Source organism: Taudactylus pleione, unplaced genomic scaffold (genome assembly GCF_031769625.1).
Source record: "Taudactylus pleione unplaced genomic scaffold, aTauple2 ptg000016l, whole genome shotgun sequence".
NCBI classification, from domain to species: domain Eukaryota; kingdom Metazoa; phylum Chordata; class Amphibia; order Anura; family Myobatrachidae; genus Taudactylus; species Taudactylus pleione.
Genome location: NW_028284418.1, coordinates 53683378 through 53705946, shown reverse-complemented (window position 1 = coordinate 53705946; position 22569 = coordinate 53683378). Strand labels below are relative to the sequence as shown.

The 22569-nt window shown below is 41.0% G+C and overlaps 1 protein-coding gene across 2 annotated transcripts in view; it reads left to right on the top strand.

The window, feature by feature from the left end:
* The window catches only part of HECTD2 (HECT domain E3 ubiquitin protein ligase 2), a 130624-nt gene that overhangs the window by 54256 nt on the left and 53799 nt on the right, over positions 1-22569 (top strand). For both annotated transcript variants that reach the window (XM_088474015.1, XM_088474023.1), the window contains exons 4-10: positions 10873-10975; positions 11929-12018; positions 13522-13586; positions 15266-15311; positions 15411-15520; positions 16543-16691; positions 18346-18469. In XM_088474015.1, the coding sequence (XP_088330141.1) occupies positions 10873-10975; positions 11929-12018; positions 13522-13586; positions 15266-15311; positions 15411-15520; positions 16543-16691; positions 18346-18469 (687 nt within the window). The remainder of the gene's footprint in view (positions 1-10872; positions 10976-11928; positions 12019-13521; positions 13587-15265; positions 15312-15410; positions 15521-16542; positions 16692-18345; positions 18470-22569) is intronic.

Genomic DNA, 22569 nt, shown 5'->3' with positions numbered 1-22569 from the left:
TACGCTCACCATACACTTTTTTCAGTCTTCTGAGGATTTCTGTAGCACTGCAGCCTTTTTTTTCCATAAATTCAGTGATGGCTCTTTGTTTCATCTTGGATTTCATGGTATTTCTTGGACTACCTAAACAAAAATACATATATAGCTAGCAGACATATTAAACTACAAACTGACAAAGTTTCAAATAAATGTTGCATATTATTTTAGGCATTACTTTTTGGACAACCCTCGTATTATGTGTCATGCAATCAATTGTACAAAAGCAATGACACCTAGAGGTTGAGAGGAGCATGTCACCTTTATATGTACAGTACATTGTAATGCATTAAAGTGTGTAATTATTTCTTGTTTTCTTGTCTCTTTTTGGAGCTCCATTTTTTTAAATATGTGTGCCTAGTATACTAATACTGACTCTCCTGCTCTCAGAGCAATATACTCAGCTGAGGGTTATTTTTATTTCCCATTCTATCATGAGATTGTGCAATCTAATATGTGTGTGGACAAACTGTCCAAGCAGCAGGTTTGGTCAATGCGTGACCAGTTTATCACAATGGCGCACTAATGAAGTGAAAATGCTAAGGACCTGGCTACCACAATCCCTGGTTGTATAGATGCAGGTACCGTGTGGACAATTACAAATCTGTCTCTTTAGGCAAGCTTATCAAATTATTGATCCATTTACTTAGCCTCTTTAAACTAATCTACACGCTTAATACCACTCAACACAGTTCACACAAAACTTACTTGTGTTCTTTTTCTATACTCAACTCTCTGTACAAAGACAAACTTTGATGTGTGATAATATAGCCCACCAAGCACTTTTTAACCTTGCACACTGGCTTGACCAGTATGCAATATGTAGCAATTATCCTCATGTACCCTAATACTATTGCCCTATAGAGATTGTAAGCTGTTGAGAAGGATCACCTTGCCTCTCTGTATGTCTGTTAATACTTAGGGCCTAATTCCGAGACTTCTGCTAATGCAACTGAGATCTCTCACGGATCGCTATTGCTAAAATAGGCTAATGCCTTCCAAAGCTTACCCCAGCATAGGGACACCCGCTGCTGCCTTCTCATATTCATCCGGCGATGTAACACTGACGCACATCGGGCAGTCACGCAGCCTCTAAGTGAAGTCTGATCTGTCTCAAACACTGCGTCTCTCATAACATGCTGAGACCACTCAGAACGATATCACAATGGCTAATTTATGCACGCCCATGAAACAGCGTTTAAACGGTCAGACACGCCTGCGTATTTTAACCACCCCCCTTTACATCCCCGCTGACTACCTGCCACTTAACTGTGAATCCTCTAGATGAACGTAATCGCAGTGCAATCGCAACTGGTGCGCAGTGAGGCTTTCGCACATATGCAATGGCTAACAATCGCTCAATCTCGGAATCAGGCCCTCAGTCTAGTTTTATTATTGTGTTTTTTTCCCAAATGTAAAGCACAATGGATTATGCTGGCGCTATATATATTTATGAATGTTAATAAATTAATAATATTTGACCCTGTATAGAAGTTTGTGTTTTGAAACACCTAAAATATCCCATTCTGTTTCTTTTCTTCCGGTAAAAAGTTAGCATTTTAGACTTTTTATTCCCTAGCTTAAGTTAATCAACAGTTTTGCAGCACCTAAACCTCATATCTGCTATTTACAATCATAGCACTTACACCCAGCAGCCTTCTATTAATTCAAAATTTCCAAGCTGTTTTGTGCAGCTAATAATTTTTGCAAAGCCATACACTGTACATTATGATTACATAAAAAAAAAAATACATGCATCTGATAATCCCTATTATCATATACTACTTTGTCTACACTAGTTTGTATAATCTAGGGTCCTTTTTTGAAATGTCAACGGACCTCACTAAAAAAGCCATAATTTGAGTAAAAATTTCCCAGTTGTTAACTTACAACTCATTATATGCAACAGTTATGTAGCTTCAGCCATCTACAGTAATATAAATTATCTACTGTGTGCATTGTGTGATTATACAAAAAGTGTTTTAACATTTCACTTTTGTATAAGATAAAAAAAGTTATTGAAATCCATTCTAGGGATTCATGCATTTACTCATTTATTCATGCCTACTCTCCCAGAACGGCCGAGAGGCTAACAAAAAATCAGGTGATGCAAGTCTCTCACACCCCCCATCAAACCCCACCCCCTCACCTCCCTTTATACCGGCGTGCGTTCATGCTGCCATCGCTCTCTAAGACATATTGTAGATTGCCTCCTTCCATCAGACAGTGCGATTGTAGAATTTGCATATCCTGCCCCTTTTGGCTGCGGGAGAGCACAACATTTCCACTGCATTTCAGCCCTGCCACAAAAGGACCAGCTGACATCATGTCAGTGATTCTCTCGTTAACATAGGTGAGAGTCTTGACGAGGACAAGGCTGGAGAACACTCTGTCATGCTGATTGAGTTAGAATAACAGACTCGAAGCTTTAAAAAGAGGGTGGAGCTAGAAATCATTGTTCTTCCTCTTTTAATCAAGGAAACACATGCAGTCATCATTGCTTTGCAGAAAAAGGGCTTCACAAGCAAATATATTGCTGCTAGTAAGATTGCACCTAAATCAACCATTTATTGGATCATCAATAACTTCAAGGAGAGATGTTCAATAGTTGTGTAGAAAGCTTCAGGGCGTCCAAGAATGTCCAACAAGCGCCAGGACCGTCTTCTAAAGTTGATTAAGCTGCGGGATCGGGGCACCACCAGTTCAGAGCTTGCTCAGGAATGGCAGCAGGCAGGTGTGAGTGCATCTTCACGCACAGTGAAGAAGCCACTTCTCTTCAGGAAAAACATCAGGGACAAACTGATATTCTGCAAAAGGTACAGTGATTGGACTGCTGAGGACTAGGGTAAAGTTATTTTCTTTGATGAATCCCCTTTGAGATTGTTTGGGGCATCTGGAAAAATGCTTCTCCGGAGAAGGAAAGGTGAGCGCTACCATCAGTCCTGTGTCATGCCAACAGTAAAGCATCCTGAGACCATTCATGTGTGGGGTTGCTTCTCAGCCAACGGAGTGGGCTTACTCTAAGTTTTGCTTAAGAACACAGCCATAAATAAAGAATGGTACCAAAATATCCTCCAAGAGCAACTTCTCCCAACCATCCAGGAACAGTTTGGTGACAAACAATGTCTTTTCCAGCATGACGGAGCACCTTGCCATAAGACAAAAGTGATAACTAAGTGGCTCAGGGAACAAAACATCAAAATTTTGGGTCAATGGCCAGTAAACTCCCCAGACCGTAATCCCATTGAGAATTTGTGGTAAATCCTCAAGAGGTGGGTGGACAAACAAAAACCCACAAATTTTAAGCAAGTTATTTCCTTTTTTTTTCTTTTTGCTTTACTATAAACACAGATTCAGGCCTTCTGTAAGGTCTGATAAAAGCTACTACACAACATCATATACTTGTATGCATAGATAAACATCAATACATGAATAGAAATGGGAAGGATGCATGCGTTCTTGTCTTTATTTTCTTTATCTTTATTTTCTGCTTTTTGTTTTTCTAGCTATATATGCAAATTGTATTTTTTATGCATAATAAATAAGTTGTTATCTTTTAGAAGAACTTCCAATTCTATTCATATAGAATTTGTATATGACTATATCTATATAAATCTATATAATTAAAATGAAGTAAAAGGACAAGGGGCCCCCTAGTACAATAATGTGTAAATTACACCACTGTGTAGCAAAGAAATAATGGTGGATTCGTACCAATATAAACTAAATCATAGCTTATCTAGTCATTAGAAGAATGATTACACACAAGGTCCCAACAGTAAACGTGTGTGTGTATTATTGCGACTCCATAGAACATAAAAAACACAAAAGTACAAACAAACATAGTCTAATCCAATAAACATAAACAGAACACCACTGACATGATTATTCATACGTTGTTTTAGAGAAAAATCGCTTATGTGTATGATGCAACAATCAGCCAACGTGTTTCGTCGAGGTAGACTAATGTCATCTCTCTTTGACTTCCTCAGGGATAATTTGCTATTTCTGGAGCAGATATTGAAGATATGAGGTCCATGGGTAGATTTACTAAAGCTTTTGAAAATTAAAAGTGGTGGGGTTACCCATAGAAACAATTGTTTGGATCGGGATGCCGGGCGCAGGTCTCCCGGCGTCAGGGAAATGCGGGCGTCTACATCTAGACGCCCGGCATTTCACCCTTGCCGGGAAATGGCAGTCGGGAAGCCGGTATTTAGGCAGTCGGGTTCCCGATTGCCTCCCCCCTGCTGTCCCACTCTGAAATGGACAATTTACCAGAAAAGTAAATGCTCTGTGTGTATTTTGCAGTTTTGATTGACCTTTTATGGCACTATGGGTCTGATTCAGAGGTGGACGCAAACTGAACACACTGCTAATTTGCGTAAGCTGTTTGCTGATATTGGGAACGGAGATGCAAAACCATGGGCATTCCTGGGTGGTAACTGGGAGGTGACCTGAAGTGTGCACAAAAATAGTCCATCTCGGTCATGTTATGGGAGTATTGTGGGTGTGTCAGTGAACTTGGCTGCACTCTCAGAGGCAGAGTCGCAGCCACAGAGATCTTGTTTAGCCGGAGCCAGAGTTCAGAAAGAGACACGGCACCTGCCATTGGGCTGATGCAAGGGTCAATGGTGCTTGCGATGTTGCGCCGATTGTGGACTGTTCAGAACCACCAGTGGAGTTTCATCGTCCCTGGGAACTGAAAGTGGGCACCTCAGTGCTTGCACTCTCCGGCGCTCACTAGTAAACTAGGGGTAGCCTGAAACAAGCCATTGCATATTATTATTATATGATAGTATAGGGGGTGTATACACCCACACTGCACTGGCCACACCCACACTGCACTGGCCACACCCACACAACACTGGCCACACCCACACAGCACTGGCCCATGTGGTGTTTCATCTGAGCCTGTTTAGATTCGTAGCATAGTCTGAAATTAGAGGGTGAAAAATAAATGTATTTAGTTGTATACTAGCCAATAAATCAAAACTACTTGAAAGGGGTATAGATAGAAAGTTCTATACTATTTAGATAGACAGTCAAAGATAGGCATCAAATGGTTGACAGGCAACAGGTAGACAGGCTTAAATAGTCAACAGGGTGAAAAGGTAATCTAACTGTAACCCTCATCCTATCCCTAACCTTAACAATTATGAAAAACCATATGTAAACCTAATTTTGTGTCAACCATTTGTGTGTCGAAATTTTGACCAGGTCGACCTTTTGACCCTATCGTTCTAAATCCATGTCGGACTTTTAACCGCCGACCATTTGACCCTGTTGACCATTTGCATGTCGACCATCTGGTGTTGATCTTTTGACTGCTTATCTAGACAGTGCAGATCTTCTATCCCTGTACCCTTGAAAGGTAGAAAACCCCTTTAATTTTACAGGAAGTATGTCAGTAGTGAACCATGTAAGGTGATAAAATTACCCTTTTGATATATGGAGTTAAACTGTGTCATTTAAGGACTTGTGATATGTTTAAGATACAGTAGTTTAAGTGTGACAGTCCTAATGGAATCGGTATGAAATATGGTCGGCGGTTCGATTCCGGGCAGCGTCTGGCTGACAAAAGCAGAGTTTCCGGCAGCGGAAGCCCGACAGCGCTGGATATCCCGATCGTCGCTAAGGTAAGTATAAACTAACCTAACCCTAACCCTCCTTAGGGGTGCCTAACCCTAACCTCCCCCCCAAGTACCTAACCCTAACCCCCCCCTCCCCTACCCTGCTGCCTAAACCTCGGGGGGTGCCTCACCCTAAGTCCCCCACGGGGGTGCCTAACCCTAACCCTCCCTAGCCTAACCTCCACCCTAGCCTAACCCTCCCGGGGGGGTGGCTACCCCTAAGTCCCCCCGGGTGCCCTAAACCTAACCCTCCCCCCCCCGGATGTCCGCTCGCGGCGCCCGGCATCCCTTCGATCGGGATGCCGGGCGCCGGTCTCCCGGCGTTGGGGAAATGTCAGGCATCTACATCTAGACGCCCGGCATTTCGCCCTCGCCGGGATATGACAATCGGGATATGACAGTCGGGAAGCCGGCAGCCGGTTTCTCGATTGTATACCGTCCTAATTATACGATCACAAGCTTTGTCCCTATCCCAGACCATGGAAGAAACATACAGTGTACAGTAAATTAGATACAACCTTAAAGCGCACAGTGATAGATAAATACAGACACCAGGAGGATAGACCAGTCTATAAAGCCTGTACAGTATAATACCAATGGTCTTTTAGGCTCCAGGTGGTAACAATCCTACTTCTAGTTGATGAAATACATGGAGTCTGTGTTGCTGAGATTCTCCGATATTTAAGAACAAGTTTGGATGTATTGTATTTGGTTTAGTATTCGCTACATATTGGGTTGTCCTCCACAAACTGTCCCACAATAGCAGATGCAAATAAGAAATAGATAAGGGTGGTATATAATTTAGTAGGTTTGGCATCGTAAGTAATGGGATGGGTACAGGATGCCGGCGCTTGCAATCCTGGTGGTCAAAATCCCGATGTCGACATCCTGACAGGGTTAGGATACTGAGACCTAACGGTACCCCTCTCTCTACTCCTAACCCTCCCTCCCCGGTGTCTGAACCTAACCTCCCCCTTAGTGCCTAACCCTCCCCCTAGTGCCTAACCCTAACCCTCCCTCCCCGGTGTCTGAACCTAACCTCCCCCCTTAGTGCCTAACCCTCCCTCCCCGGTGTCTGAACCTAATCTCCCCCCTAGTGCCTAAACCTAACCTCCCCTCCCCTCCCCACACCCTAAACCTAACCCCCCCTAGTGCCTGACCCTCCATCTCTGTGCCTGAACCTAACCTCCCCCCTAGTACCTAAACCTAACCTCACCGCACCCTAATCCTCACCCTCCCTCCCTAATGCCTAACCCTCTCCCTAGTACCTAACCCTCCCGCCAACCCTGCTACTAATCTCACCCCTTAGTGCCTAACCCTCCCCCTAGTGCCTAACCCTATCCCTCCCCGGTATCTGAACCTAATCTCACCCCTAGTGCCTAAATCTAACCTCCCCTCCCCACACCCTAAACCTAACCCCCACCCTAGTGCCTAACCCTCCCTCCCCGTGCCTGAACCTAACCTCCCCCCTAGTGCCTAAACCTAACCTCCTCGCACCCTAAACCTAACCCTCCCCCTAGTGCCTAACCCTCCCTCCAACCCTGCTTCTTACCTACGGGATGCCGACACCAGTATTCTGACAGGTGTCGTGATTCCGGCACCGGTATTGTAAGCGCCAGCATCCCCTGTGCCGGGATAGTTAACGTATTCCTATGTAACATACTGGTTAGAAGACCCTTAAGTTCTCACCATTTAGTACTCCCTACCATTTGAGAAAAAGTAAATGATAACTGACAGGCTGTGTTATAGATTCACCAGCAGGACAACAGTGTAGGAAATAGGGGGAATGTCCTCTATGTAAATCTGCTTTCTTCAGCTACTGTATGTGATTTTCAAGACATTCATGAAGAATTGATGATTCTTTCTGCTGAATGTCAGGATTCCCTTCTCATATACTCCAAATGGATAGATATGAAATATAATAAAGGAAATGGACAGGGATCTACTACATTATAGTGTTATTTCACAAATAGCATAAAATGCCTTACTCATATTCACATATAATCTAACATATATGACTTTAAAATCAAATAAAACACCAGCTGGAGAGTGGTTGAATGTCCTACCAGAGGAAGGCAGCATGAAAAGAGGTCAATACGATAACAGACATGTAAGGCCAACATAGCATAGTTTAGGGTAAAGTCCAGGAACAGAACATTTTGTCCCTCCTGGAATGGGTCATGTTGGGAGGTATGATCAAGGAGTATATTAAAGAGTATGTGCAGAGATATCTCCTAAAAACACCTGTTTTAGAGGAGTACCCACAAATTTTAAGGATCCCCAGGATTTACAGAGGGAGAGCACAGCAGATATTTTTTTTCCTCTCAAATGACCCTAAACTATGCTGCTTATTAAGAGTTGTAGACAAAGCCATCACTTTTAAAATAAATAAAAATATATGGAACTATTAAGAGATGTTAGAAATACACAAAGCACTAAGTAGTAAAACAGCTGACACTGTGTCCTACTAGTTTACTTATTAATGAATTCAAAGGGACATTAAACAAGAATAAAAAAAAGACTTTGGTTACAAGAGAGGTCAGCGGCTGCACATGGCTGATAAATTAGCACAAGGCTACTGAAAATAACAGCAGTAATTGTATGGTTCCTTTTATTCAAATATAGACAGGAAGACATTAGCTTCACATATAAATCTGGTACTTGTTTTAGAAACAAACTGCACATGCTGTTAGCTACTTTTAGTTCTTTGTTCTCTTTTACCAATCTTTAATAATAATGTGCACCTGGTGAATTAAGGGCAAAACGACAATTTGATTTCATGTTGCACAGGTATCCATATATTCTGCTAAAGCACATGGTTTGGCTTACTAAAACGGCCCTGATGTCAGCATACTTTTTGTGCCTTTTCTCTGGGAGATCACAGAGGAGAGGAGACGTAGTTATTAGACCGCCGGACAAGATGCCGCCGGTCTAAAAGCCGACCGTTCAAGCCCGACATGGGACTGTCCCATTGTATATACTTCTTATAATCTTCTTATAAGAATATACTTCTTATAATCTTCTTCTTATAATCTTATTGGTGAATAGCACTATATAAATAGCATTATTATTATTTATGTATTTTGCACTTCCAGATGCTCTAGTGGAGATTCTAGGTGCCCTTTGCAGAATGTTAAAAAATATGATTCTCACACACTAATATGTCCCATGTAATAGAGGCAGACTCAATGTGCCCTCAGTCATAACTCATTTAATCCATATCTTAGATAAACCAAGCTTTTTTTTTTACAAGGAAAACAGAACGGATTTAAATGGCTGGTTCTAAAGTGGTAAAGGTTGGATCTGCTGTGATGTTTCTACTTTCCACCGTGCCACTCAAGAAAGTAGACATGCACCTTACTATGCCTAGGCACACCCAATGCACAACCAAGGATGGTTGGGTGAGCTGTGTATCCCTATCCAGTGCATTATGTAAATGGGTTCCAATGTGTGTTGGGCAAAATACTATTTAAGGTCAAGCTGTATTAAAACAACAAAATGGCAGTAATATGACTCAGACAATTGTAGGGAATAATAAATCTTTCCATGACCCACATTGGAGCATCCCCCTATTCCCTATTTCCATGATGGGATATATTCTACAAAATAGGGGAACAGGAAGTTGGCTTTACCTTTTCTTTAGGTTCTCCTAAACCCACATTACACTTCTTACCATCTTGAGTAAAATGCAGTTGTGAATAATCAATGCCACAATAAAATGCCACTTTTATAGACTGGACCAGCACACCATATTAACAAGCAGGACATTATCATGTCTGGAAATCATAGCAAACAGTTAGTTAAAATGTCTTTTTTCAAAAAGATAGTTGGGCATGGCAAGCGCAAAAAAAAGTTCTTTTATGTCCTAAATATCTTTCAGTAAAATATTGGTGGAAACTGTGGTCATTCCAAAAACATGTTGGATCCTCCACGTTTACAGAATTTCCCAGTGGTGAACAGAATATTGCTGAATATAGGAACCAGTTACTTATTATTAGAATCCAGTAAGATCATTTAATGAGCCAGGAAAAATGTGCATCAACTGACTTTAATGGAAATGCCTGAAAAATGTAACCACCAGCAGTACTTTGTTGGGGCTGCTTTGCTTCTAGACAGGGAATAACTAGTCATTTTTTGGTTCTGACAGCAACAGCTAGGAGGCTCCACGCAAGTTTTAGGGAGAGGTCACGTCCCCTCTCTTGCTGGGTCGTTGCCTGCCTCTGCTCCGCTGCACTCTCTACTCATAGAGCAAGGGCATAATTGTTCCTTTCCCTGCTAAGCAGTATTTTATCTTGGAGCCTTAGCGTGCCATCTTGCATACACAAAATTCTGGGTGGTGTTAGCAGTCACACAACAGTGACTGTCAGTTATGGTGGCTGCACACTTTTCACCTCTGAGCACCAGGAGCAGCATCGGTGAGAGGGTCCATCTTAGCTGTTGGTTATCATACCAGCTGCTGCAGCAATCATCCTGAGTTTGGTCCAGCCCTAGAATATCCTCTTATGTGCATGTTTGAAATTCGGTTAAAATAAAAATTGAGACAGCGCTGATGATGTTCATAGTTGAACCACCTTCTGCTAGTTGTGTCCTCATTAATATCTTATATGGGTCCCCCCATGAAATATAAAAAGGCGGTCCTTCTTTGGCGCAGAACCAAAAAGAAAGTTGTGTATTTGCAAACGCCACAGAAAATAGGTTGCCAGGATTCCATATTTTATTAGAGAGTTTTATTCCTGATCATCGCCTAAGTCGACTGAGCTTAACACACAGAAAATTAAGAACATAGAACTTGTGAAAATGCATCACACTATTATCTCATCTCATATATTTTCACTTCTGCCGTGATGGAGGACTCTTTGAAGTATATTAGCATATCCTTTACCAAAAGCCAACTTACATTTTTGCAATTATTTCATACACAGCCATTATTTATTGCGGTTGGGGGGGGGGGGGGTTATAATGATTGTACATTACATGGTAACATCACATAAGTGAGCGAGAAAGTCTATTTTTCGAACAACATACCTACAATTTTAATTATTTATTTTTTAAACATGCCTAGCCCAAGCGTATAGAAAATAGAATTTGATGAATAACAACAAACAGTCATCTAGGAATATTATTCTATCTTTCCTGAATAATGTTAAATTAGCAGGTAATGTATAATTTTCTTACACTTGTTATTATATGTATTGTGTTTTTGCAGGTTAGACTTGGACAAAGCGAAATCTACAGGGGAATGGAAAGCTGTGCACGATTTTTATTTATCCACATTTGATTCATTCTTGGAGTTAAATGCTGCATTCAAGGTAGTAATCTATAACATTCTGTGCAAGTCTTTATTAGTATTGTGAATAACATTTTTTATAAATATTATTCTGCAACAGTTACAAAGGGACACCAGAGAGATATATAATAAAAGAACAAACACACAAAAATGTCAGTTTTGTTTCCATTGCTGTTTAAGGGCTTAACTTTTCTTATACATCATATCCCAAGTCTGAAGACTTCTGTTTGCAAGTTCGCTTTAGATTTCATATAGAAATAAGTGAGTCAACAACTGTTCATAACTTCTGGGAAAATACCATTTAAATGCCAGCCCACCTACCCACAGTTTATTATCCAGAATAGGTGTTTCTTATTTTTTTTATATAGATCCTAGGTATGTTCTTAAAGAGCTATCCAATGGGTCTATTTATTAAACCCTAAAATAGAGGTTTATGGCTTTTTGCTCTTTATTAAGGGCTACAGCCAGCCATGGTTATCACAGAGTATCATAATGTAATCTATAATGTCAGTGATTCTTACCTCCAGCCCTCAAATATCCCCAAGAGGTCATGTTTTGTATATATCATAAGGTTTTTGACACTCCAAAAACAGACGTTTTTCTTCTTTAGAATATATTTTTTATTTTTGCACAAACAACGTGACCTCCTTGTATTATACAGAGGAGGTCACATGACACAGAAATAATCTGCTCCCGCTCAGCCTGATCTAATAAGAATAAGACAGATTCTGAGCAGCTGCCTGGTACCCTTATGCCTATACCAGCACCCAGCGCTCCTGCAGATAGGTGCAAAATTTGTAAGGTTGAAGAGCCACAGGTTGGCCACCACTGCACTAAGGTTTTACCTTCCTCTGCATCAACACAACTGGAACCGATGGAAGGTTAAATTCGTCTGACCTGTGTTTGTTTCCAGCCTTACTAACTATATGTAACTTTGAGCTTGCAGTGATATTCCTTTCTGTTTGCTCCTCACAGAGAGATGTTAATGCATCTGTTAACATTGTTGAAGATTCCAGAATCAATACAAAGTTTTTAAATACTGTCTACGATGCCTTATTAACTACAGTAAGTATCTTTAATCAAAGCTCTAAGTTATTGTCTATTTTATCGGTTCCACATAGTGCTGCTTTCACTATTTTCCTGTCATAAATATTTTTTTTCAACTGACAACCAAAACAAGAAAAGCAGATTGTTCTATAATTGCAGATTGTTCTATGTACTAAGCCTTTGAGAGAGATAAAGTACCAACCAATCAGCTCTAACTATAATTTTTTCAAACACAGCCTGTAAAGTGATAGGAGCTGATTGATTGGTACTTAATCTCTCTACTTTTTCTTTCTCCAATGTTTAGTACATAGACCCCATACAACCAGAGCACAATTGATTCTGTGTTTCTAGCAGATAACCGGATGCTTTCTTCATCATTACCAATCGTTACATACGCATAAATTGTACGCATTAAGCAAGCATTCTTACAAATGTCAGACAGATCTCTTAACATGGAGGCAAGCGGTGAGTTCTTACATAAAGCGCATGCGCAGAAGCAAGTGTACTAATGTTTGCGTATGTCCATCCTATTATTAAACATCATTAAAATGTCGACATGTCAGCATTCTTAGAATTTTGTACAGTGAAATGTCACCATTGTCATAATGTCAACATTGGGTTAGGCTTCAGGCGGGGAGGGTTAAGGTTAGGGTTAAGCTGTGGTAGGGTTATGGTTGCAGGGAAGGGAGGGTAGGGTTAAGCACTAGTGAGAGGGTTAGTGGTAGGGATTAGGGATAGGGCAGAAACACTCACCGGAACCCCGGAGGATCACAGCTCTGACCCATATGTAACAGTCACATGACCGTCGGAGCTGGAAGCTGCTCTGGCATCGCTGCAGCTATCGGGAGAAGGTAAATCACTGCTGGGCCATCAGGGACAATATGTTGACATTCTAATATGTCAACATTTCATCACTTGCTACATGATGGATCAACATTATGACCATGTTGACATTCTGTTTACGCAATGAATGTCAACATTAATGGTATGCAGTCGGGAATACAGACCGTCGGCATACCGACTGTCTAATCCCGACAAGTGTCTAATGACAGGCATCGAAATCCCGACGTCTGTCATTAGACCTACGCCGGGAGCCCGACACCCGGCTTACTGATCGAAGGTAAGCCGGGCGCCAGCCGCAGACAGCTGCGGGGGAGGGGGTTAGGTTAGGGGCTCCCGGGGGAGACCTAGGGTTAGGCACCCCCTGGGAGGTTAGGGTTAGGCTATGGGGAAGGGGGGGTTAGGGGGGGAGGTTAGGTTAGTCAATAGGAAAAATACTTACCTGTCGGGATCTTAACTGCCGGGCTCCTGCTGTCGGGATTTGGACTGCCAGCCATGCGGTAAATTATACTGGTTCCACATTAATACTGTCATCATATCATTATGCTTAATAAATGAAGTGTCAAGTGTTTTCTTTTTAATTTACAATGGGGTTTTTTGTAATTTACATATGTCATACCAGCATTGCTGTGGCGGGTATTTTACATGACAGTGACTGTCAAGTGTATATATTTCTTTCAGACTCAAGATATCCAGAAAACAGTACTGAAAGGAATTATTAACAGCCTCTTAAGGGAATGGAAAGGGTAAGATGTTCGTATACATTGTAACAAAAAATTGTATTTATTTTTTTAGCTTTATTGAGTATTTGCAGATGTTGGTGTAAAATTGATGAATAATATATTTGGTGGTAATAAAATAAAACCATTTGACGTAAATATAAGAAATTGTTCACCTTGGGCCTGATTCAGACCCTCTCGCAAGTGGCCGCTCGCTCGTACGCGGCCGATGTTATGCATTTGCGCATGCGTATGCATCCCAGTGCGCGTGCGCAAACTAGTTGGAGCGATCGGGAAGCACTGACTCTCCCAGCAAAGACAGCCCAGTGGAATGAGTGACAGGAGAGGCCCTTTGTGGGTGGTAACAGGAGCAGGGCAGTCCTAACGGGGGAGTGGAGGTGCGAACGCAGGCGTGCCTGAGTGTTTCAACGCCGTTTCAGATGCGTGCATAATTAACAGGCAGCGTCATAGTACACATCACCTGGCTGGTTTTTACACTGAAATGCTGGCAGTGCTTGCGGTAGGGTAGAGGCAACCACAAGTGCTGCGGTCAGATCCGATGGAACCCGATGTACCGATGGTTGTATATACTTCCTGGAGATGATGTCCACTAGTGGGTGGCTAAAGACAGGCTGTTGGACGTCTATAAACACAAAGTGATCGCTCGCCAAGACATAGTGGGCATGCTTATACCTTGCCTTGCGATCGCCTGCCTTGACGTCACTTAGCTGAATTTGCATACGCTGGGAGCGAGCGGCCGCATCTAGCGAACAAGTCTGAATAACGTCCCTTGTCTTTTAGTGGGCTCAACCAATACACGTTAAGGCAGCCTATTAGCTTATTGAGAAGCCTTTTTTTTTTTTTAAATCTTAAAAAAATGAGTTATTGTTTGGAGCTGTTATTTAATGATATTTTAAGCCATGTTTATCATAAAATGTCATCATAGTTTCTGTGGATACAAAATTACTGGTAACAAAACCTTTAAGACAATCATGTTTGTGAATTCTCACCATTGTGTCCCACGTACATCACACATTGGGCCTTATTCTGAGTGGAAAGTAATGTGGTGACAGTTCCAGCTGCTTTCAGCGATCAGCCGGATGCATCTATGTGACCACAAAGCCACCACCTACTAGAGCAGCTGTCATCGCTATCACCAGCATTTCCACCAACCCGATTCTTTGTGGCAGATCTCTGCATATGTTTAGTTTGCTAAAAATTTAAGTTCTATCCATATTATGAATTGTGTGCACCACAGAGTGAAGCTAGTAAGTCACAACATCTAAAAAAGTCGATTTTTGGTTGATTTTGTATTTGTGTCTAAATCACGTATTTACTAAGAGAAGATTTTTTTTTTTCTTTTTTAAATGATGTGAAAAAATCATCTCTAAGTGTATGTGTGATTTAGACTCTGAAGCATAAAACTGACCAAAAATAGACCCAAATCGATTTTCAGTATATACACCCCTAGATCACACATTTACTAACAGATGATTTTTGACATGTTTAAGAAAATTTTTGTCAAAAATCAGCAGTTAGTAAATGTTTGATTTAGACCGTGAAATACCAAATCGACCAAAATCGTCCTTTAGTAAATACTGTATACACCCTAGTGTACAAGTTTTAAGAAAATTTGTTACAAAAAACAGTTTCAATATATTCCACCATTTATCTCATAATTTTTTGGCTTTTAATAATTTTCTCAGGCCAAGAACAAAAGACGACATTAGAGCCTACTTTATACTGACACAGGTAAACCTTCTGAGAACCTTATTCCCAATTCTTTTATTACAGTACATCTTTGAAGCCCATATCGTTAACTGGTTTCTGTATGTGTTCATCCTCTTTCAGAATCCGCAGTTCAGTAGTACATCTACCTACGTCATCTACGCTCACCTACTCAGACAAATTGCCACCCTGTCAGACGTAGATCACCATTTACTAATTCACTGGTTCAAAAAGTAAGAAGTCTTCTTGTCTGTAATGTATTTTATGGAAATCCAGGTTGCACAGTTTCAGAAAATTATTATTTTGTATTTGTGATTAACCAAAACGAAGAACAGAATGTGCAAGCACTGAAATGGGGCAAATGACCTACAGTACTCACAGGCATGAAATTGACATTTTCTACTGTTTCAACTTGTCATTTAAATCTGGAAGCCTGTTAAACAGCTCTGGACAGATAATTAAATGGTTTATTATTAAACTATTGTTAGTCATCATCTCTGGCTTATTATTTTACATAGTGTGTATTACTTTTGTTCAGATGGAACCACCAAATGACCCGTTTTGGTTTTAAGAGAAAATATTTTTTCCTCTTTCCGTGTTATCATTTATATGTAAGTGGAATTGGATCATGAATCCTTAAGGTGCATTTTCTATAGCAAATTGCACTGTGCAATGGAAAAATGTGTATATTTTCATCAGCAAATTGAGTCATTTTACTGGCAGGTTTTCTTTAATGCCAGTGACATGGAGACAGAGTAAACAGGCTTTCTAGAAGTTTACAAAGAAGGATATCTCTTGATTGGGAAGTTTAGGAGACAAACAAGTGGGATATGTTTTGTGATAACAATAATGAGGCAAATCATCTTACAGTATACTTATGTGTTTTCTGTGCCAAATAGTTAAATATTAATATTTATTGTATTATTGTAAAATTTGCTGAATATTTAGAGGCCTATCTCTTTTGAGCTTTCCAGTACAGTTGTTTTCTTAATTAATTAATTGGTTTATATTGATTTTTCAAAATATGAAAGGGTACAGAAAAAAAAGTGGAAATGAGGAAGGAATAGAATACAATTGGGGAGACACAAAATTCTACCACAGTTTGGATACCTTTTATAGTAATGGTTCATAGTAAAGATTACAAGTTGATCATTGCATATAATGGATTATACTTATACTGAATGCATAGTGCTGTATGTGTACCTAAGCAAGTAACATATTTCGGAGTGTTTACATTAAGGTTTCTGTTTATCAGGATGTCACAGAAACGGTTCAAGCAATTGGTTGATCGGCTGCTACAGTTTATCTCCTTGCGCCTCTTTCCTGCCAAACCTGAAGAGTTTCCACCTCTAACAAAATGTACATGGTGGATTCCATCTGCAACCAAAGTTTTAGCATTGCTCAGTAAGTTTACAGAATATATTATATATATTTATGACTGTTGGTTGACCAATACCTGGAATTAAAATACACACTTTAATTTCATAACTACATGTTCTCTATTAACTGAACTACACTGAATATTCTTGAAAATGCAATATGTTTCCTTCTCACATAATATCTTGGCAAAAGCATAACCATAATTGCTTAGGTTGCTACACTTCCAGGTAACAAATGTTATACATACATATGGTGCATGACACAATATCCACATCCAGATATTAGTAACAGATGGTACATGTTGCAAATGGTGTTAGGCACATACAAGAGAATCATGTTGTCATGAAGTGGATTTGAAATAAAATACATATAAAAATACCCTATTCAAACTAGGGATGTGCAGGCTCGGATAGGTTCGAGTTTGCACGTTGAGTTCGGATTTTTCCCTCCAAAAAAACGGAACTCAGAAAGAGGCTAAACGTCATCTTACATGGACGAACATCATCATTCCTGGACTTTTGTCCAGGAATGATGATGTTCGTCCATGTAAGATGACGTTTAGCCTCTTTCTGAGTTCCGTTTTTTTGGAGGGAAAAATCCGAACTCAACGTGCAAACTCGAACCTATCCGAGCCTGCACATCCCTAATTCAAACTAATTGATATCGTATATGTCAGAGGACACATATGTCACACATTATCTGCTAGAACTCGTGAATCCATTTAGAGCAAGAAGACTGAATAAGGGAGAACCACTGTGGCTACTGTAAGATGTGCGGGATAGATCCTGGGAGCGCTCCCATGAGTAATGTAGATGGGTCATTCATGTGAGATTCTCCCCCAGTATGGTGTAATGGTCACATCCACAAAATGTGGCTCACTGTTCCTTACATCGACATCACACCTACAGCATTTGTACTGTGCATCCTATGTAACAGATCAGTAATGCACTCTAAAGTGTCATTACATATGTATAATGTGTTATTAGACCCGTGTATGGTTTTTATATTCTCAATTCAATAGTGGACTAGTGTTCATTCTAGCACCCTGCACCTGTCATAACAAGTGCAGTTCCTCTTTCCTGCCTGGGGTGTCACTCTCTGCTCTGGTGCTTCTAGCACACTCTGGTCTGTATAGCAGAGGTTTGCTACAAACAGCTGAGTGTGCTAGAAGCACCAGAACAAAGAGCGACATCCCAGGCAGGAAAGAAGAACTGCATGGGTTGTGACAGGTGCAGGGTGCTAGAATGAACACTAGTAGACAACAAAGTATATTTAAAATAACTTGCACACAATGTGGTCCCTACAGGCTCAGCGAAACCTTCTGCATTATTTATTTAGGTTCATTGATTTTCTATATCCCCATAGCAGTTGCATCAACTGTGCGCACCCTTGCTATCTTATGCCATAAGTGAGATGTCTTCATAGAAGCTAATTCATGTCAGTACTTGCTTGTATAGATATTGCACCACAAAAGTCAGGTCAGGTATATGTATGCTGCCACTTTATCATCAGAATTACAGTAGAGGAATGAAAAAGGGGTAATTGTGGCTAACCAGTTGGTTAGCACTGTTTTAAATGGTTGGTAAATTCTACATTACTTTAAGTATATTATATCTGGAATACAATGTTTACTCATGTTTGTTAATTTCTCCCTATGCATTCCAATATAATCCCACAGGTGCTGCAAACACACTTTGTAATCCACCACTAATTCCATACACTGATTTTTATAATTCGACGTTGGATCACATTGATCTCATGGAAGACTATCAAACCTGGCAGTTCTATGGAAACACTCACAGGTCAGTCTTTATTTATTTTATCACTAGTACTACTATATTTTAAGTTCTGGCTCAGATGCCAAATACGTTTCAAGTTTATTTGTCCAACCATAGCATTTTTTTGAAAGTTAAAGCAGCAATTCAATGAAAAAAAATGTATGTGTTTTTAACATAAATCAGCAGGCTATAGAAAGCAGCTTGGTACTTTTTTCCTTGGTTTCTTTATACCGCCATTAATATTTGACAATTCTGTAGATTTTGTATAGTGTTACGAGACTACCATGGCAACCACAGTCACATGGCACATGATGTGTTGAGCAGTGAGGCTTTGGAACAACCTCTGAGTTCTGTTTTCACTGACATTTTCTTTTTCCCACCTCTGCCATAACATAACATTTTCCTTTTCCCACCTCTGAAAGTCTATGTCAGTGTAGTAGACTCACTGTATATGGCAACAATACTTGTTTTCCCTGCAGAGAGATTCTGTAAAGGAGACAATAATTTGAGGGAGAGTAGTTAAGAAAAATGCATGCTTAAAAGGCACTTAACTTACTATTTATACTAAAAAACTGTTCTATGTGGGATTGCTGTTGTAAACTAAGGGCCTGATTCAGACCCACTCGCGAGCGGCTGTCCGTTCGCAAGTGGGTCGATGGTCTGCACTGAGCATGCGCACGACGGAGGGAGCTCCGTCGTGCGCATGCGCCAGACACGACGAGCGAAGGACTTTCCTTCGCTCGTTGTGTCCGATCAAAGGGGGCGTGCTGTCGATGTTGATTGACAGCACGCCCCCTTTGGTGGGCGTGCCGGGGGCGTGCCTCCCTGACGGGGGCGTTCCCACGGGAACGCCTCCCGTCAGAAGCCGGCCCACTGACATCACTAGTGATGTCTGTGGGAGTGATTTTGGCTCTGATAGAGCCAAAATCACTCCGGAGCTTGCGGTTGAAAACCTCAACCGCAGGCTCCGGCTCGCAATTTCGATGGTCGCGATGGTCACGACCATCGCGGCCATCAAAATGCACGCTCGTATAGCCTGTGGGTGGTGACCCACAGCTATACGAGCGTCCAGGAGGACGCTCCATGAAAATGGAGCCCGGCCCTCATGCAGAGCGTGCGCTCTGCTCAGAGCGTACGGCTCTGAATGAGGGCCTAAGATCTTTCTTTACCACATAACCTACGTGGATAGTACAATAAAAAATAGATAAATATTTGCATTAACCCTAAGTAACCATTTACCTTCTATCTGTCATGTGCAAGTTCGACAATAAAAACTAATGTTTTTTTCCTTGGTTGTTATTGTTTTATTGCATGTTCGCATTTTCTAGAAATGTTAGTAAAGAATTTCTCAAAGATTCCAAAAAAGAAACATACTAAGTACGTAAAATAAAATATTCAGCATGACACGCTCTCAACCTACCACCATAATACATACCAGTTTTGCTGTCTTAAGGGGGGTATCCACTAGACGATAAAGTTGAACGATTGAACGATAATGACAAAATCGTTCGATAATCGTTCAAACATCGTTTGAACATCGTTTGCAAATCGTGCAGTAATTGTTTCTAACGATGTACGATGCGCGCTCCCGCTGGTCGTTTGATCGTCTCCTCCATCGACTGAACATGCAGGTCAATTTCACTTGATTGCTTACAAATCGTTTACACATCGTTTACACATCGTTTACACATCGTTCATGCTGAACGATCAAACGATGAACCACTGTCTGCCCACTATAGCTGAAAGCTCTCAATTACAGATTAAAACAACATAGTTTATTGTTAGATCTTTTTCAAATCGTTTGCAGATCTTTTGCAAATCCTTTGCAAATCTTTTGCAAATCCTTTGCAAATTGTTCAGAGTGGAAGATCATATTTCAAGGGAAACTTCAAGGGAAAATCGTTAAGAGGTTGGACAGGGATAAAATCGTCTAGTGGATGCCCCCCATTAGGATGTCAGTTATTTTTAAGTGTACTCTATGTACCTCATTTCTAACTTGCAAAAACAGCAGTCACGGAGTAGTGCCGATTCCCCTTTGGTGATGATGTGCACTGTGATGTTCACTAGTTTGCTTACATACCCAGCCCCCCCCCCCTTATTCCCAGCACGGGTTTGTAGCGCAAGATACTGTGGAGCTAAGATTTGCACAAACCAACTGGAGAAGTTGAACAGAGCAAGGGAGCAGCTTAATAAGTGTTACATTTTATGGAGCAAGGTTATAGAAATGACATAAGGGAGTGGTAAGGCCTTATTATTAGAGGAGTCATTGCTGTTAGGAGAGTAGCACAGCCATTTCTGCTAAACAGAAAGACTTGAATTGTGCACAAACATAGTGGTGGTGGATATAACATCTCATCCTACAGTATATTAATCAGTTTGCACCTCCCAGCTGCTTTCAACAGAGAAGCACATTTCTAGGTGTGTAAATAAAATCACACAGATACATAAAAAACCCATAAATGATTTAAGTTAGGGTACGAATGAAGCAGTATTGTAGTCGAAAAACTGAACGTTTAAATGAATGAAAAAGGTGTGGTAAGAGGTTGGAATATTTACACTCTTGTGTAGTGTGCAAGGCTCCTGTTGTGTTGGACATTGTTGTACGTTCACATGATTTTACTTTTGAATCAGTGCAGCAGATTGAGGAGAAACAGAGGGGAAAATATTTAGTGATACAGTATTATTGTTATGGTAAATGGAATAAGTGAAGTACAGTATAAGGGATGTGTCAGGAAGGATGAGTGGCATGTAGAGAGCATTTTGCTTCAAATAGACTCTGACTTGCTCCAGCATTTCTCTATCAGACCTCTGAGGGGCATGTAGGGGTATTTTGTAGCACGTCGGGGTATGTGGATACATAAGTGAATTTTTGGAGCAGATGATCTAAATGACCATATGTGGGCATTTTGTGGCAAGTGGGGCTCTTTAAAGGCATGCAAGTTGTCTTTTTAATAATTGAAATTAAGGGTAATGTGTTGCCCTTTTGAAGGGTCAGAAATGTGGCCCTTGAAGTTTATGGGAATGACTATCCTTTCTCTAAATCATATACCCCAAAACTCAATTTCTAACACCACCTTCGCGAATATTGACATTAGGCAGTACAATTTATATATCAGTTTCATGGAACCACAACAGCCTTCTATGATTAGCCAAAGTATACCAGGTTATTTCTGTATTGCCTATATTCTTTTTTCTTGTGCTTTTTGCATTTTGCTTCTTTAGCAATAGCCATTTAAAAAATTGCAGGGCACTACAGTTGCCACATGGTGGCAGTGCATACTAAACAGTGTTCTGTGCTTATCTATACAATTTATCTGATGCACTTTTACTGGGTAAAATCAATGGGATCTAGGGCCTGATTCAGAGCCGCTCGTAAGTGGCTGCTCGTTCGCTCCGAGCGATGTTTGCCCAACTGCGCATGCGTACGGATCGTAATACGCATGCGTGAACCAGTCAGTGCGGCCAAAAATCGTTTGTTCGCTAAATAGCGAATGCCTGCTATTTTGAGTGACAGGAGGAGGCGTATGTGGGTGGGAACAGGGGAAGGTGCTTGAAAACGGGGAGTGGAGATCCGAATGCAGGCATGCTTAAAGGTCAAAACGGGCGTTTTAAGGGTGTGCATAATTAATACAGCAGCGTCATTGACCACGTCACTGGGTTATTTTATAGCCAGAACTGCTCGCAAGATTGTGGTAGCAAAAACCAACCCCAAGAATAGCGAGCAGTTCATACGCTGGTCGATGTACTCGATTAATCTAATAAATAGCGGACATGACGTAGGATGCGAGCGGCCAGGGGGCGTATTTTTCAAAAAACGACCACAAGTTTTGTTCGCTCGTTCAGACCTAGAGGCGTGAACAGACCGCAAAGAGCGAACGGTTCTTTTGAATAGCCACCCCTATTTTCTGGACGAGCGAGCGCTAATTGCGTCTGGCTCTGAATCAGGGCCATAGTTATGAGACCGGCGGCCGCAATGTCGCCGGTCTCATTACCGACAGTGAAATCCCGACAAGGGATTTAAGATAGGTGTCGAAATACCAACGCCTTTCTTAATCCTGACGCCGGAATTTCTAGGACGCCAGCCTCGAACAAGGTAAGTCCGGGTCGCCCTTAGTGTTAGCCGC